The sequence below is a fragment of the Salmo trutta genome, chromosome 38 (genome assembly GCF_901001165.1).
Source record: "Salmo trutta chromosome 38, fSalTru1.1, whole genome shotgun sequence".
NCBI classification, from domain to species: Eukaryota; Metazoa; Chordata; class Actinopteri; order Salmoniformes; family Salmonidae; genus Salmo; species Salmo trutta.
Window position 1 is genome coordinate 19979178 of NC_042994.1, and position 12959 is coordinate 19992136.

The 12959-nt window shown below is 43.0% G+C and overlaps 2 protein-coding genes across 5 annotated transcripts in view; both read right to left on the bottom strand.

Annotated features, from left to right (window-relative positions):
- LOC115178772 (son of sevenless homolog 1) overlaps positions 1 to 12959 on the bottom strand; it is an 81739-nt gene that overhangs the window by 31838 nt on the left and 36942 nt on the right. For all 4 annotated transcript variants that reach the window (XM_029740079.1, XM_029740081.1, XM_029740080.1 and 1 more), the window contains exon 10: positions 8713 to 9374. In XM_029740079.1, the coding sequence (XP_029595939.1) occupies positions 8713 to 9374 (662 nt within the window). The remainder of the gene's footprint in view (positions 1 to 8712; positions 9375 to 12959) is intronic.
- On the bottom strand, positions 5009 to 6885 carry LOC115178773 (uncharacterized). Its single transcript, XM_029740083.1, has 2 exons — positions 5934 to 6885; positions 5009 to 5879 (listed from the first exon to the last, which is right to left on the bottom strand). Exons 1-2 carry the CDS (start codon positions 6661 to 6663, stop codon positions 5563 to 5565), a joined length of 1047 nt encoding a protein of 348 aa, XP_029595943.1. The 5' UTR covers positions 6664 to 6885; the 3' UTR covers positions 5009 to 5562.

Genomic DNA, 12959 nt, shown 5'->3' on the forward strand with positions numbered 1-12959 from the left:
GCTACTTTGAAGAATCTCAAATACATTTCCATTTAACACTTTTTTAGTTACTACATGAATCCATATGTGTTATTTCATAGTTTTTGATGTCTTCACTTATATTCTACAATGTAGAAAATAGTACAAATAAAGAAAAACCCTTGAATGAGTAGGTGTGTCCAAACTTTTGACTTGTGTAGAGTCAGTATAAATGTGTGTGCATGTTATATGTGTGTGAGCAAATGGTCTCTCTCACACACACACACTCTCTCACACATTTTGTTACGTTACAGCCTTATTCTAAAATGGATTACATAAAAATAGTTCCTCATCAATCTACACACAATACCCTATAATGACAAATTGAAAACAGGCTTCTAGAAATGTTAGCAAATGTATTACAAATAAAAAACAGAAATACCTTATTTACATAAGCACTCAGACCCTTTGCTATGAGACTCGAAATTGAGCTCAGGTGCATCCTGTTTCCATTGATCATCTTTGAGATGATCCTACAATTTGATTTAAGTCCACCTGTGGTACATTCAATTGATTGGACATGATTTGGAAAGGCACACACCTGTCTATATAAGGTCTCACAGTTGACAGTGCATGTCAGAGCAAAACCATGCCATGAGGTCAAAGGAATTGTCTGTAGAGCTCCGAGACAGGATTGTGTCAAGGAACAGATCTGGGGAAAGGTACCAAAACATTTCTGCAGCATTGAAGGTCCCAAAGAACACACTGGCCGTCATCATTCTTAAATGGAAGACGTTTGGAACCACCAAGACTCTTCCTAGAGTTGGCTGCCCGGCCAAACTGAGCAATCGGGGGAGAAGGGCCTTGGTCTGTGAGGTATCCAAGAACCCTCATGGTCACTCTGACAGAGCTCCAGAGTTCCTCTGTGGAGATGGGAGAACATTCCAGAAGGACAGCCATCTCTGCAGCACTCCACCAATCAGGCCTTTATGGTAGAGTGGCCAGGCGGAAGCCACTCCTCAGTAAAAAGGCACATGAGAGCCCACTTGGATTTTGCCAAAAGGCACCTAAAGGACTCTGACCATGAGAAACAAGATTCTCTGGTCTGATAAAACCAAGAATTAACTCTTTGGCCTCAATGCCAAGTGTCACATCTGGATGAAACCTGGCACTATCCCTATGGTGAAGCATGGTGGTGGCAGCATCATGCTGCAGGGATGGTTTTCAGCGGCAGAGACTGGGAAACTTGTCAGGATGAAGGGAAAGATGAACGGAGCAAAGTACAGAGAGATCCTTGATGAAAACCTGCTCCAGAGTGCTCAGGACCTCAGACTGGGGCAAAGGTTCACCTTCCAACAGGACAACAACCCTAAGCACAAAGCCAAGGCAACACATGAGTGGCTTCGGGACTTGTCTCTGAATGTTCTTGAATGGCCCAGCCAGAGCCTGGACTTAAACCCGATCGAACATCTCTGAAGAGACCTGAAAATAGCTGTGCAGCGACGCTCCCCATCCAACCTTACAGAGCTTGAGAGGATCTGCAGAGAAGCACTAGCGGTTCTGGGGGGCCAGTGCCCCTGTGACAATTTTGGACCCCCTTGTGGCCCCCCTAAATGTGGAGTATGAAATCATTTTTACATAACAAATTTTTGCTATCGTTCTTTTTTTACATCCATTATTAATGTAACTGGCCCCTCTCTAAACAGTACAACTGGCTCCAGCTTGACCCCCCCAGTTGAAATGGTCTAGAACCGCCACTGGTGTCAAGCTTGTAGCGTCATACCCAAGAAGACTGACTTGCCAAGTTAAATAAAGGTTAAATAAAATAAAAATAAATTACTCGAGGCTGTATCGATGCCAAAGGTGCTTTAACAAAGTACTGAGTAAAGGGTCTGAATACCTACATAAATGTGATCAGTTTATTTTTAATACATTTGCAAACATTTCTAAAAACCTGTTTTTGCTTTGTCATTATGGGGGGGTAGTGTGTGTAGATTGATGAGGGAAAAAACTATGTAATCAATTTTAGAATGAGGCTGTAACGTAACAAAAAGTAAAGGTGTAAGAATACTTTCCGAATGCACTATATTAAATATAATTTGTAAGGTAATTTCATGTCCTTTCAGAACCACTTGTCAAACAAAGTTTCAAATGTATCAGGGTTTCCTTTTTAATGGCTTACAGGTCATTCTGATATGCAGTGGTGTAAAGTACTTAAATAAAAATAACTGTACTTTATTTTACTCTTCATATTTTTTCCAACTTTTACCTCACTACATTCCTAAAGAAAATAATGTACTTTTTACATAATTTTTTACATACATTTTCCCTGACACCCTAAAGTACTACATTTTGACAGGAAAATGGTCCAATTCACACATATCAAGAGAACATCCCTGGTCCTCCCTACTGCCTCTGATCTGGCAGACTCACTAAACCCAAATGCTATGTTTGTAAATTATGTCTGAGTGTTGGAGTGTGACCCTGGCTACCCGTCAATAAAAAACATAAAAATAAGAATTTTGCCGTCTGGTTTGCTTAATATACGAAATTTGAAATGGTTTATACTTTTACTTTTGATACTTAAGTACATTTTAGCTGTTCCATTTACTTTTGATACTTAAATATATTTAAAACCAAATACTTTTCAACTTTTACTCAAGTAATATTTTACTGGGTGACTTTCACTTTTACTTGAGTCATTTTCTGTTAAGGTATCTGTACCGTTACTCAAGTATGACAATTGAGTACTTTTTCCACCACTCCTGCTATGTACCATAGAGGTCAATGGTCAAAGTTTTGTTGACCTGAACATTCTGAAAATGTGTCTGAATCTCTAAGCTTTCCAATGATATAAGATTAAAGAGTACAAGTGAGCAATACTGATATTGTTTGTCATAGGGTAAAATCCCAATGGGAAAAATTGATGGGACGGAGGTATGAAAGATAACACGCAGAAAGCAACCATTGCTGCACTGCTATCACCCTTGTTCTAACTCTAGGGACATAGACCTTCAAAAAAAATCACTGTGAGACATCGTCGTCCCAAGTGAGCCCAACCGACCCTCCTGGCTCATGGACTATATGGATTCTTGATTACAATTTATGGCAAAAGAGAAGCGTAGATCCATGCAAATTGTAATGCAGATAGTCAGGACAGAGAGAAAGTGCGTGTTGTCCCTCCCCTGCTGTCTCCTGGGTGGGAGTAGGGTGTGTGTCCAGGCATGAGGTGCATCGTACAGGAAGCACCTTTTTCCCCTTTTCAAATTACCCTGGGCACACAGACACACTTTTCCTCAAAAGGCTCGTTTCCCATGGTTTATTTGAAATCAGTGGCAGACAGGCGGTTGAAAACTAAAAAGGAAAATAGTGGCCTATATTTACACCCTACTCTTTATTCGGGGGAGGAAGTTTACACAGGGGTGTGAGCTGGACAGACCACGCATAAGAGGAATGTTCTCTCCTGGCTTTGTATTGTGCTGCATTAACCTTGCACCAGTGTTTTTTTTAACTCCAGTCCTTCAGTACTCCCCAACAGCACACAGGTTTGGTGTAGCCCAGGACAAGCACACCTGAATCAACTCGTCAACTAATCAACAACCACTCTGGTGAGTTCAATCAGGTGCGCTTCAACAAAAATGTGTACAGTTTGGGGGTACTCACGGACCACAGTTGAGAAACACTGCTCTAGACTTCCAGAGACAAACAAGATGAAACCCAAACTTGTGTAAGAGTTCAGAAAGGCTTCCGTGCTAAACAAAGGAAAACTTGTGTCTTTAAGATGATTTTATACAACACCTGTATGGTTGCATGACATTGAATAACAATGCATAGAAACAGACCAAATTCAAAAGCACTTGGCCTAAATGTTTTGCTCCCCGGATTACCAGAGCCCACATGCACTTGGACTTTGAGCGATTGAATTTGGTGATTTATTTCCCCAAAATGACATCATTACTTTTAATTCATGAAGAGCTTATTAGTCCAATCACAGCCTTGTATCTGGTTAGGTACAATGGCACCCGTCAGTAGAGAAGAATACAGATCCCATGGTCTAACAGCTGCTGTGTGCGCTGGGCGATTCAGCCTTTCTTAAGAAAAAACCCAGACAAAGACCATGATTTTTTTACATTTTCACAAAATATAGTCCATAAAATAATCCTTTGGTTGAAGGATTGTTGACATGTGTCTAAAAGCATAATTGAGAAATATTTAATACAAGTTGGCATTTTTTGGATATTTTGGCCTTGTCCAGGCCTCCTCCATAGTGTTTCATCTGTAGGTGCAACTAAACAAACATTGGTGTCATATGAAGTTTTATCACTTGCTCTGTAATATGAGCAGTATTTTGGTTTCAATCACTTTTTTTCATACATTTTTGTATATATAAAAATATAAACATGAATATAGAAATGTTTGATTTGTATATATTTTTTTAATATATATTGTTGAACATAATATAGCCTATTCTGCGGGCATATCAAAGTTCCAGAGGGGATCTCTGCTATTAACCAACAGTGAACGTGAACATTTATTCAAAATGGTCGCACTCTGCTGGTGATATGCAGAATATTCAAAGATTCAAGTAAAAGGAGGGCTGTGATTGGTTACATTGCCTACTATGACAATTTCTCTGAATAAAATGGGCCATAACTTTAAAACTAGCAGAGATCCCACTCTGGAACTTTGATATTCCTGTAGAGCCTATTCTGTTCCACAATATATTGAAAAATTAGCCAAATCAAAAAAGTTATATTTTCAATATTCATGTTTATATTTTGATATTCATAAATTATTATTATTTTTTACTGTTAAAATACTACTCATATTACAGAGCAAGTGGTAAAGCTTCATATGACAGATTTTTGCTTTGTAGCACCTACAGATGAAGCATTATGGAGTCTTAAAAGAGGCCTGGGTAAGGCCAAAATGTCATAAATATGCCAACTTCTAGATACAAATATACGTCAACAATTCTTCCTGGACTATGGGAGTAGTAGTGGAATCCATATTATGGATTACATTTCATGAACATTCCAAAAATAATGGATTTTTTTTGTTTGGCTTTAGTGAGGAATCACTAAAGGAGTTCAGGTGTCACTGAAGTCTGCAAAGCGATTACCTCAACAACACTAATGGCTAGCTCACCAACACTCCATAAAGGGCTGTGTTTAAAGGGGAAGTTCAGTATTTTATAACACGATGCTAGACGGTTCATGACCCTGAAAGTAGTCTATGGGCCTGGAGAAACTGTAATCCATGGTTAGGTTCTCTTTAAACAGCTACACACAAGGTGAGGATACTGAACTTCCCCTTTAAACACTAAACAGGCAGGAAAGATCTGCTACTGCCGGTCACTTACAAAATGGCGACGTGAAGATAAATAGGCTTCGTCCTCTTGTTTTTTGTTCTTTATCAGTTCTCGTTGTGTTATCTGGGGCTAAACTGACACTGAAACAAAGCAGGTCATCACATCCCGCGTTCTGACGTCAAGTGTGGCCAAATATTTACCAGCCGTGTGAAAACAGCTATAAATGGATGTGGGGATGACGAAAGTGGGGGGAAGAAATAGGCCTTCCACTATCTTGTATTTTATGTTTAGGCTTAAACTGCGTTTGTGCCAAACTCAAGGTTTTGTGTATAGAACAACAAGGTGATAACAGGAACAGGCACTCCAGGCACCGGGCAAGTGCATATTGCATAAACACAAACAATGGAGGTGTACAATGGTGGGGACACGTGAGTAAGAGACCAGTCCCTAATAGTCAGGACAAAAATGATACAGAAAATATCTAGGTTTCTTGGCATTTGCTTTTGCCTGTCCAGTTCTCTCACTTCAAGGAAACTAAATGTGGAGAGGGAGCCATTTGAGATGTGACCCATGTCTACTTCCTGCTCCCTGTAGCCCTTTACACGCGTACCTGTATACGGGTTGAAAACACTAGTACCTGTATACGGGTTGAAAACACTAGTACCTGTATACGGGTTGAAAACACGCGTACCTGTATACGGGTTGAAAACACGCGTACCTGTATACGGGTTAAAAACACGCGTACCTGTATACGGGTTGAAAACACGCGTACCTGTATACGGGTTGAAAACACGCGTACCTGTATACGGGTTGAAAACACGCGTACCTGTATACGGGTTGAAAACACGCGTACCTGTATACGGGTTGAAAACACGCGTACCTGTATACGGGTTGAAAACACGCGTACCTGTATACGGGTTGAAAACACGCGTACCTGTATACGGGTTGAAAACACGCGTACCTGTATACGGGTTGAAAACACGCGTACCTGTATACGGGTTGAAAACACGCGTACCTGTATACGGGTTGAAAACACGCGTACCTGTATACGGGTTGAAAACACGCGTACCTGTATACGGGTTGAAAACACGCGTACCTGTATACGGGTTGAAAACACGCGTACCTGTATACGGGTTGAAAACACGCGTACCTGTATACGGGTTGAAAACACGCGTACCTGTATATGGGTTGAAAATGGCATATTTGGGCACTGGTAAGCGCCTAAATTGGAACACAGTGGCTATACAATAACATGCAGTGTCAACGTTTATGATCACTATGTTTGATGTACAATTACAAGATGACATGGTGTCATACCCTAGGTTGTTCTGAACAGAACGAGGCCGTTTGTCTTGTTGGATTCTAAACTTTGAACATTGAGATATTAAATACATGATAGATCAGATGCATAATATATAAAGGAGCGAGATCTGTAGAAAGACAGAGTGGCTGTGGAATGTGCTGGTTGGACGGGAAGAGATCAAAAGATTGCTATAGGGGAAGCAGATGGACATCTGTGGATTAGGCGAAGGAGGGGTTGAGGTCAGGTTAGATCCCCTGAAGGGAATAATAAGGGTTGGATATGTCTTAAATAAGGATTGGAGAGAAGGAGGAGTGTCTTAAGTGGGATATTAAACTTGGTTAAGCTTCTCTAGTGTCCATGAGTTATTTACTCTGAAAAATTAGAACCTAACAGTCGTTCTCCGCTAACATCAAGGCGGTGACCCGATCCTGAAGGTTCATGCTATACAACATTCGCAGAGTACGACCCTGCCTCACACAGGAAGCGGCGCAGGTCCTAATCCAGGCACTTGTCATCTCCCGTCTGGATTACTGCAACTCCCTGTTGGCGGGGCTCCCTGCCTGTGTCATTAAACCCCTACAACTCATCCAGAACGCCGCAGCCAGTCTGGTGTTCAACCTTCCCAAGTTCTCTCACGTCACCCGCTCCTCCGCACACTCCACTGGCTTCCAGTTGAAGCTCGCATCTGCTACATGACCATGGTGCTTGCCTACGGAGCTGTGAGGGGAACGGCACCTCCGTACCTTCAGGCTATGATCAGGCCCTACACCCAAACAAGGGCACTGCGTTCATCCACCTCTGGCCTGCTGGCCCCCCTACCTCTGCGGAAGCACAGTTCCCGCTCAGCCCAGTCAAAACTGTTCGCTGCTCTGGCACCCCAATGGTGGAACAAGCTCCCTCACGACGCCAGGACAGCGGAGTCAATCACCACCTTCCGTAGACACCTGAAACCCCACCTCTTTAAGGAATACCTGGGATAGGATGAAGTAATCCTTCTAACCCCCCCCCCAAAAAAAAGATATAGATGTACTATTGTAAAGTGGTTGTTCCACTGGATATCATAAAGTGAATGCACCAATTTGTAAGTCGCTCTGGATAAGAGCGTCTGCTAAATGACGTAAATGTAAGGCATGACTCTTTTCTATCTGCACCAAAATTACAATCTGTTTCTCTGAATTGCCCTGTGAAAGCCTAACACCGTAAGATAGCATTTTATAACTTAGCTAGTCATGTTGGCAATAGAACAAGCTTTCATGATGCCCAGCTGACTCAGATTGCAATTTATAAAATGGGCTGTTTTTGGATTGCATGAACAACAGTAATTGTGTGATGGCGGCGATGCAGGTCTGTGTAACAAACAAAACAACTACAAGTGTGCTTGCTCTTGTTCCTTAACGGCTCAGCTAGGAAAACGCAAACAATCATCTTATAGTTGAAGACTCTTCTTTGAGTCATTAAAGTACATTGAAATTACTTAGGAACTCTGCACACCAGTTGGTCCTCTCACTCAAACAATTTTTTTGTCTTATGTTGCACCGACCCCACATTTTCCAGGAATATTGTTGTCATGTTACTGAATGTATCCAGAGTATTTTCAGATTTCCTTATCAACAAATGCGGCGAAAAGTACAGTAAAGGTAAAACGCACATAAAATCAACAGTGTAATGTTTGGATTCAGTCTTGTGAAAGGTGAACTGTCGTGTCCTCAACTTTGGTCAAATAATGTTCCCATAATCTCCAAACTGTTCCCTTTCAATTGCTACCATGCTTATGCATTTCATATTTCTTCTGTAAAAAAAATATTTCAATTTAGCCCTATCCATATTGGCCAAATCCCAGGAGTGTAAAGGGTTAAACCTTTAAACCTGTTGTTGAACACCAAATTTGACTCCTACCGACTACTTTTTCACATGATTCTCCTCCTCTCTAAAACCAAAACCAAAACCCTGCCCCTTCCCCCTGTTCTACGATGGGAAAGGGTCCGCAAGATGTTCTCTACTAGGATTTAGCAACTACTGTTATTCCACACATCTGAGGGAGGTATTTGTATAGCCTACTGTACGAAAAAGGCATGCATTTTAAAAGGTCAAAACAGGTCAACATAGGAAACCTTTGCTGTGTCATGTGCTTTTTCCTCACCTGCATACATGTGGAAGGTGAGCCTTTCGATGAGCTTGAGCACTGTCCCCGCCTTGATGATGGGGATGCCCGACTTGGACTGCACATTCTCCTCAAACACCACATTCTCCTCAGAGTCGGGCGTGGCGAACCGGTAAAGCTCCGCCCCGGGCAGCCTCATTTGCTCCTCCTTCTCCTCCTGTAGCATGGCCGAGTCCAGCATGCGCTCCAGCGTCGAGCGGTACTGCAGTGAGATGAGCGCCGCCATCCAGCCATTCTTGTCCTCGGCCGACTTGGCGGCGAACACCACGCTGTTGCCGTCTTTGAGGATGATCTCAAAGGCGTGCCGGTACTCGCCCTCCTTGTCGTCCTTGTCATTGATCTGAACCTTGCGCATTAAGAACTTCTCCTTGAGGCGGTACTCGGCGGTGGACGAGGCGCCAGGCAGGCGCGGCTGGCCGTGGTTGGACTTGCAGCAGATCATCAGGCCGTCGAAGAGGAAGATGTGCCGTTCGTGCTTGGCGCCCACGCGTGTCAGCGTCCCCTCCATGATGAATTCGTTGCAGCATTGGCCGATGTCCTTGCCCTCCCAGCCGTCAATGTTCTTCTGGATCTCGTTCATCTTCTTGATGGCCAGGTGCTTGCCCTTCATCTGCTGGCTGTAGAAGCGGCAGGCTGACTCGCTGGTGCCGCCGAAGAGTTTGAGGAGAGAAAGAAAGAGAAAAGATGAAAAATAGATAAAATGACAGAAAGTTGAATGTAAGATAAAGAATGTGAGAGAAAAAAGGGAAAGAGGGGGAGAAGAGAGGAAGGGAAATGTGGATCTGATGTTCACAGCACATTGACATTGGAAAACAAGTCAGCAAAGCCAGCGAGACTGAGATTGAGTGGAGGGTCAGTGTGGGTGGCTAAAGCAGCGGTACAACTAAGCCTGGTCCAGGAGGGGGTTCCCTCAAATAACATCTCCTTAACAAAACACTGGATGCGACTGAAGAGACGTGACTGGCATCCCCACCCATAACTAAACTCAGCAAAAAAAGAAATGTCCTCTCACTGTCAACTGTGTTTATTTTCAGAAAATGTGTAAATATTTGTATGAACATAAGATTCAACAAATGAAACATAAACTGAAGAAGTTCCCCAGACATGACTAAGAGAAATGGAATGTTGTGTCCCTGAACAAGGGGGGGGGGGTCAAAAACAAAAGTAACAGTCAGTATCTGGTGTGGCCACCTGCTGCATTAAGTACTGCAGTGCATCTCCTCCTCAAGGACTGCACCAGATTTGCCAGTTCTTGTTGTGAGATGTTAGCCTACTCTTCCACCAAGGCACCTGCAAGTTCCTGGACATTTCTGGGGGGAATGGCCCTAGCTCTCACCCTCCGATCCAACAGGTCCCAGACGTGCTCAATGGGATTGAGATGCGGTGTCTTCGCTGGCCATGGCAGCACACTGACGTTCCTGTCTTGCAGGAAATCACGCACAGAACGAGTAGTATGGCTGGTGGAATTGTCATGCTGGAGGGTCATGTCAGGACGAGCCTGCAGGAAGGGTACCACATGAGGGAGGAGGATGTCTTCCCTGTAATGCACAGCGTTGAGATTGCCTGCAATGACAACAAGCTCAGTCCGATGATGCTGTGACACACCACCCCAGACCATGACAGACCCTCCAAATCGATCCCGCTCCAGAGTACAGGCCTCGGTGTAACGCTCATTCCTTCTACGATAAACGCAAATCCGACCATCACCCCTGGTGAGACAAAACAGTGACTCGTCAGTGACAAGCACTTTTTGCCAGTCCTGTCTGGTCCAGCGACGGTGGGTTTGTGCCCATAGGCGACATTGTTGCCGGTGATGTCTGGTGAGGACCTGCCTTACAACAGGCCTACAAGCCCTCAGTCCAGCCTCTTTCAGCCTATAGCGGACAGTCTGAGCACTGATGGAGGGATTGTGCGTTCCTGGTATAACTCAGGCAGTTGTTGTTGCCATCCTGTACCTGTCCCGCAGGTGTGATGTTTGGATGTTCCGATTCTGTGCAGGTGTTGTTACACGTGGTTTGTCACTGCGAGGACAATGAGCTGTCCGTCCTGTCTCCCTGTAGCGCTGTCTTAGGCGTCTCACAGTACGGACATTGCAATTTATTGCCCTGGCCACATCTGCAGTCCTCATGCCTCCTTGCAGCATGCCTGAGGCATGTTCACACAAATGAGCAGGGACCCTGGGCATCTTTCTTTTGGTGTTTTTCAGAGTCAGTAGAAAGGCCTCTTTAGTGTCCTAAGTTTTCATAACTGTGACCTTAATTGCCTACCATCTGTAAGCTGGTAATGTCTTAACGACCATTCCACAGGTGCATGCTCATGAATTGTTTATGGTTCATTGAACAAGCATGGGAAACAGTGTTTAAACCCTTTACAATGAAGATCTGTGAAGTTATTTGAATTTTTACGAATTATCTTTGAAAAACAAGGTCCTGAAAAAGGGACGTTTCTTTTTTGCTGAGTTTATAATCCTGACCCTAACCTTAAAGAAAAATCCCACCCAAAAAAGATCTTTTAGTATTTGTTTCATTAGTAAGTTGTTGATATAGTCCCTAAATGTTTTGCATGTCAGCAATCCAACTATGGACTAATTAAATAAATTCTAAAAGATCGTTTTTGGATGGAGTTTTCCTTTAACCACACCAATAACCCTAAACTTAACCTAACCAGAACCAATTAGGTAATTCAACATCAGTTTGCTGGTCCGTCATGTCCCTTCAGTTTACACCCAACACTGGTGGACCAGCAGGCCAATTGACTAAACTTCCTCACCAGTCCAGCAGTTCAACAAAACGGTAGTCTACCGAGGAAGGGCCCACACCCATGGTTAACAGGGTGCCTCGGAGGACCAACTGAGAAAGTGCATTAGAATAGAATGAGTCTAAAAGAATAAAGAGCATCTGATTATATTTCTTTGAGCCAGACACTATTTAAATATTGTTTTGGTTCATCATACCATTAATATGGTCTATGGTATGACTATCATATTCAAAATGAGCTATGAGTATCTCTCATTCCAGTTCTTTTAGGACCACAATGTAGACTAGTCTGTTTTAATCAATCTCTTTATTCTCAGATTAAACCAATGTCTATTTTCAGTATTTATTCATTATTAAGGACCATGCCCACTGTAATAATTAGGTCATGTGAAGAGTAAGTTCAAAACTCTTTCAGCAATTCAATACAAAAATACACATATGGTGCTCTTTCAAAACCACAATGACAAAACTCAAGTAAACAGAAGACGAGAAAGGTCTGCGGCCCACCAGAACCAGAATCTCACCTCTAGTGCTCATGACAAATCAATAATTCCAATGATCACTTCTAAAACCACCTACTTAGAATCATTTAACAGCATTGAGCCACTGGGGCTTGATTTCAGATTTCCCAATTTTCTTTTTTTGCGGGGGTTAAAGATTTGTTGGGGGTTCTACAAATTGATTGAGTGAGGGGGTGATAGGAAAAAAAATCAACAAGGATTTAACACCTGCTAATACAGTGCGTCTGAACTAAAACTACTTGTAAACAATCGCGGGAGGGCTTACTTTGTTTTTCGTGGACGCACGACGACTCGCATCAGCGCTCCTGAGAGGAGGGGGAGGCAGGCGAAGCCAACTCACGCGCGCCTGTCTTCATACCAGCACCTCAAAGTACAGGATGACTTTCAACTGGCCCGAATTAGCTTCGCTGAGAGACAAGGGGCACCTCTGAAGGGCAAGGGATAGACTACACACGAATCTCGCCCCAGAAACTACAATTTCCATTTCCCAGTCCATTAAGTGTGAAACCCTAAAACCTATACACAGAAAGAAACTGTCAAAACTTTTCCTACTCTCAAGTCTGATCAAAGAGGTTATATTTGAAGTGCATTTACATTCATCTTTAAACTAGCAGTCTTGCAATGAAATGAATCAAGTAGTTAATTAAAGCAAAAAATTATAACGAGCATTATTATCAAACCATAATTTATCCCAGGCAGCGATGGACCTTGCCAGAGCATTGGAGACTAAGAGCTTATTACGTTTTTCCTAATGAACAGCAAGCTTGCGAAAGAGCAAGCATAATTCAAATGGCTGTGACAGAGCTCTTGGGTTGTTCTTTGTTCTGGCTCTTGAAATACAAAGACCCCTAGAGACAGGAAAGGTGTAGCGAAACGGCCAAAGTCAATAAAGGTAACCCTTGTCGGGTACCCCAACTCAGTGTGTCCTCTCGGAATGTCCATTTTAGCC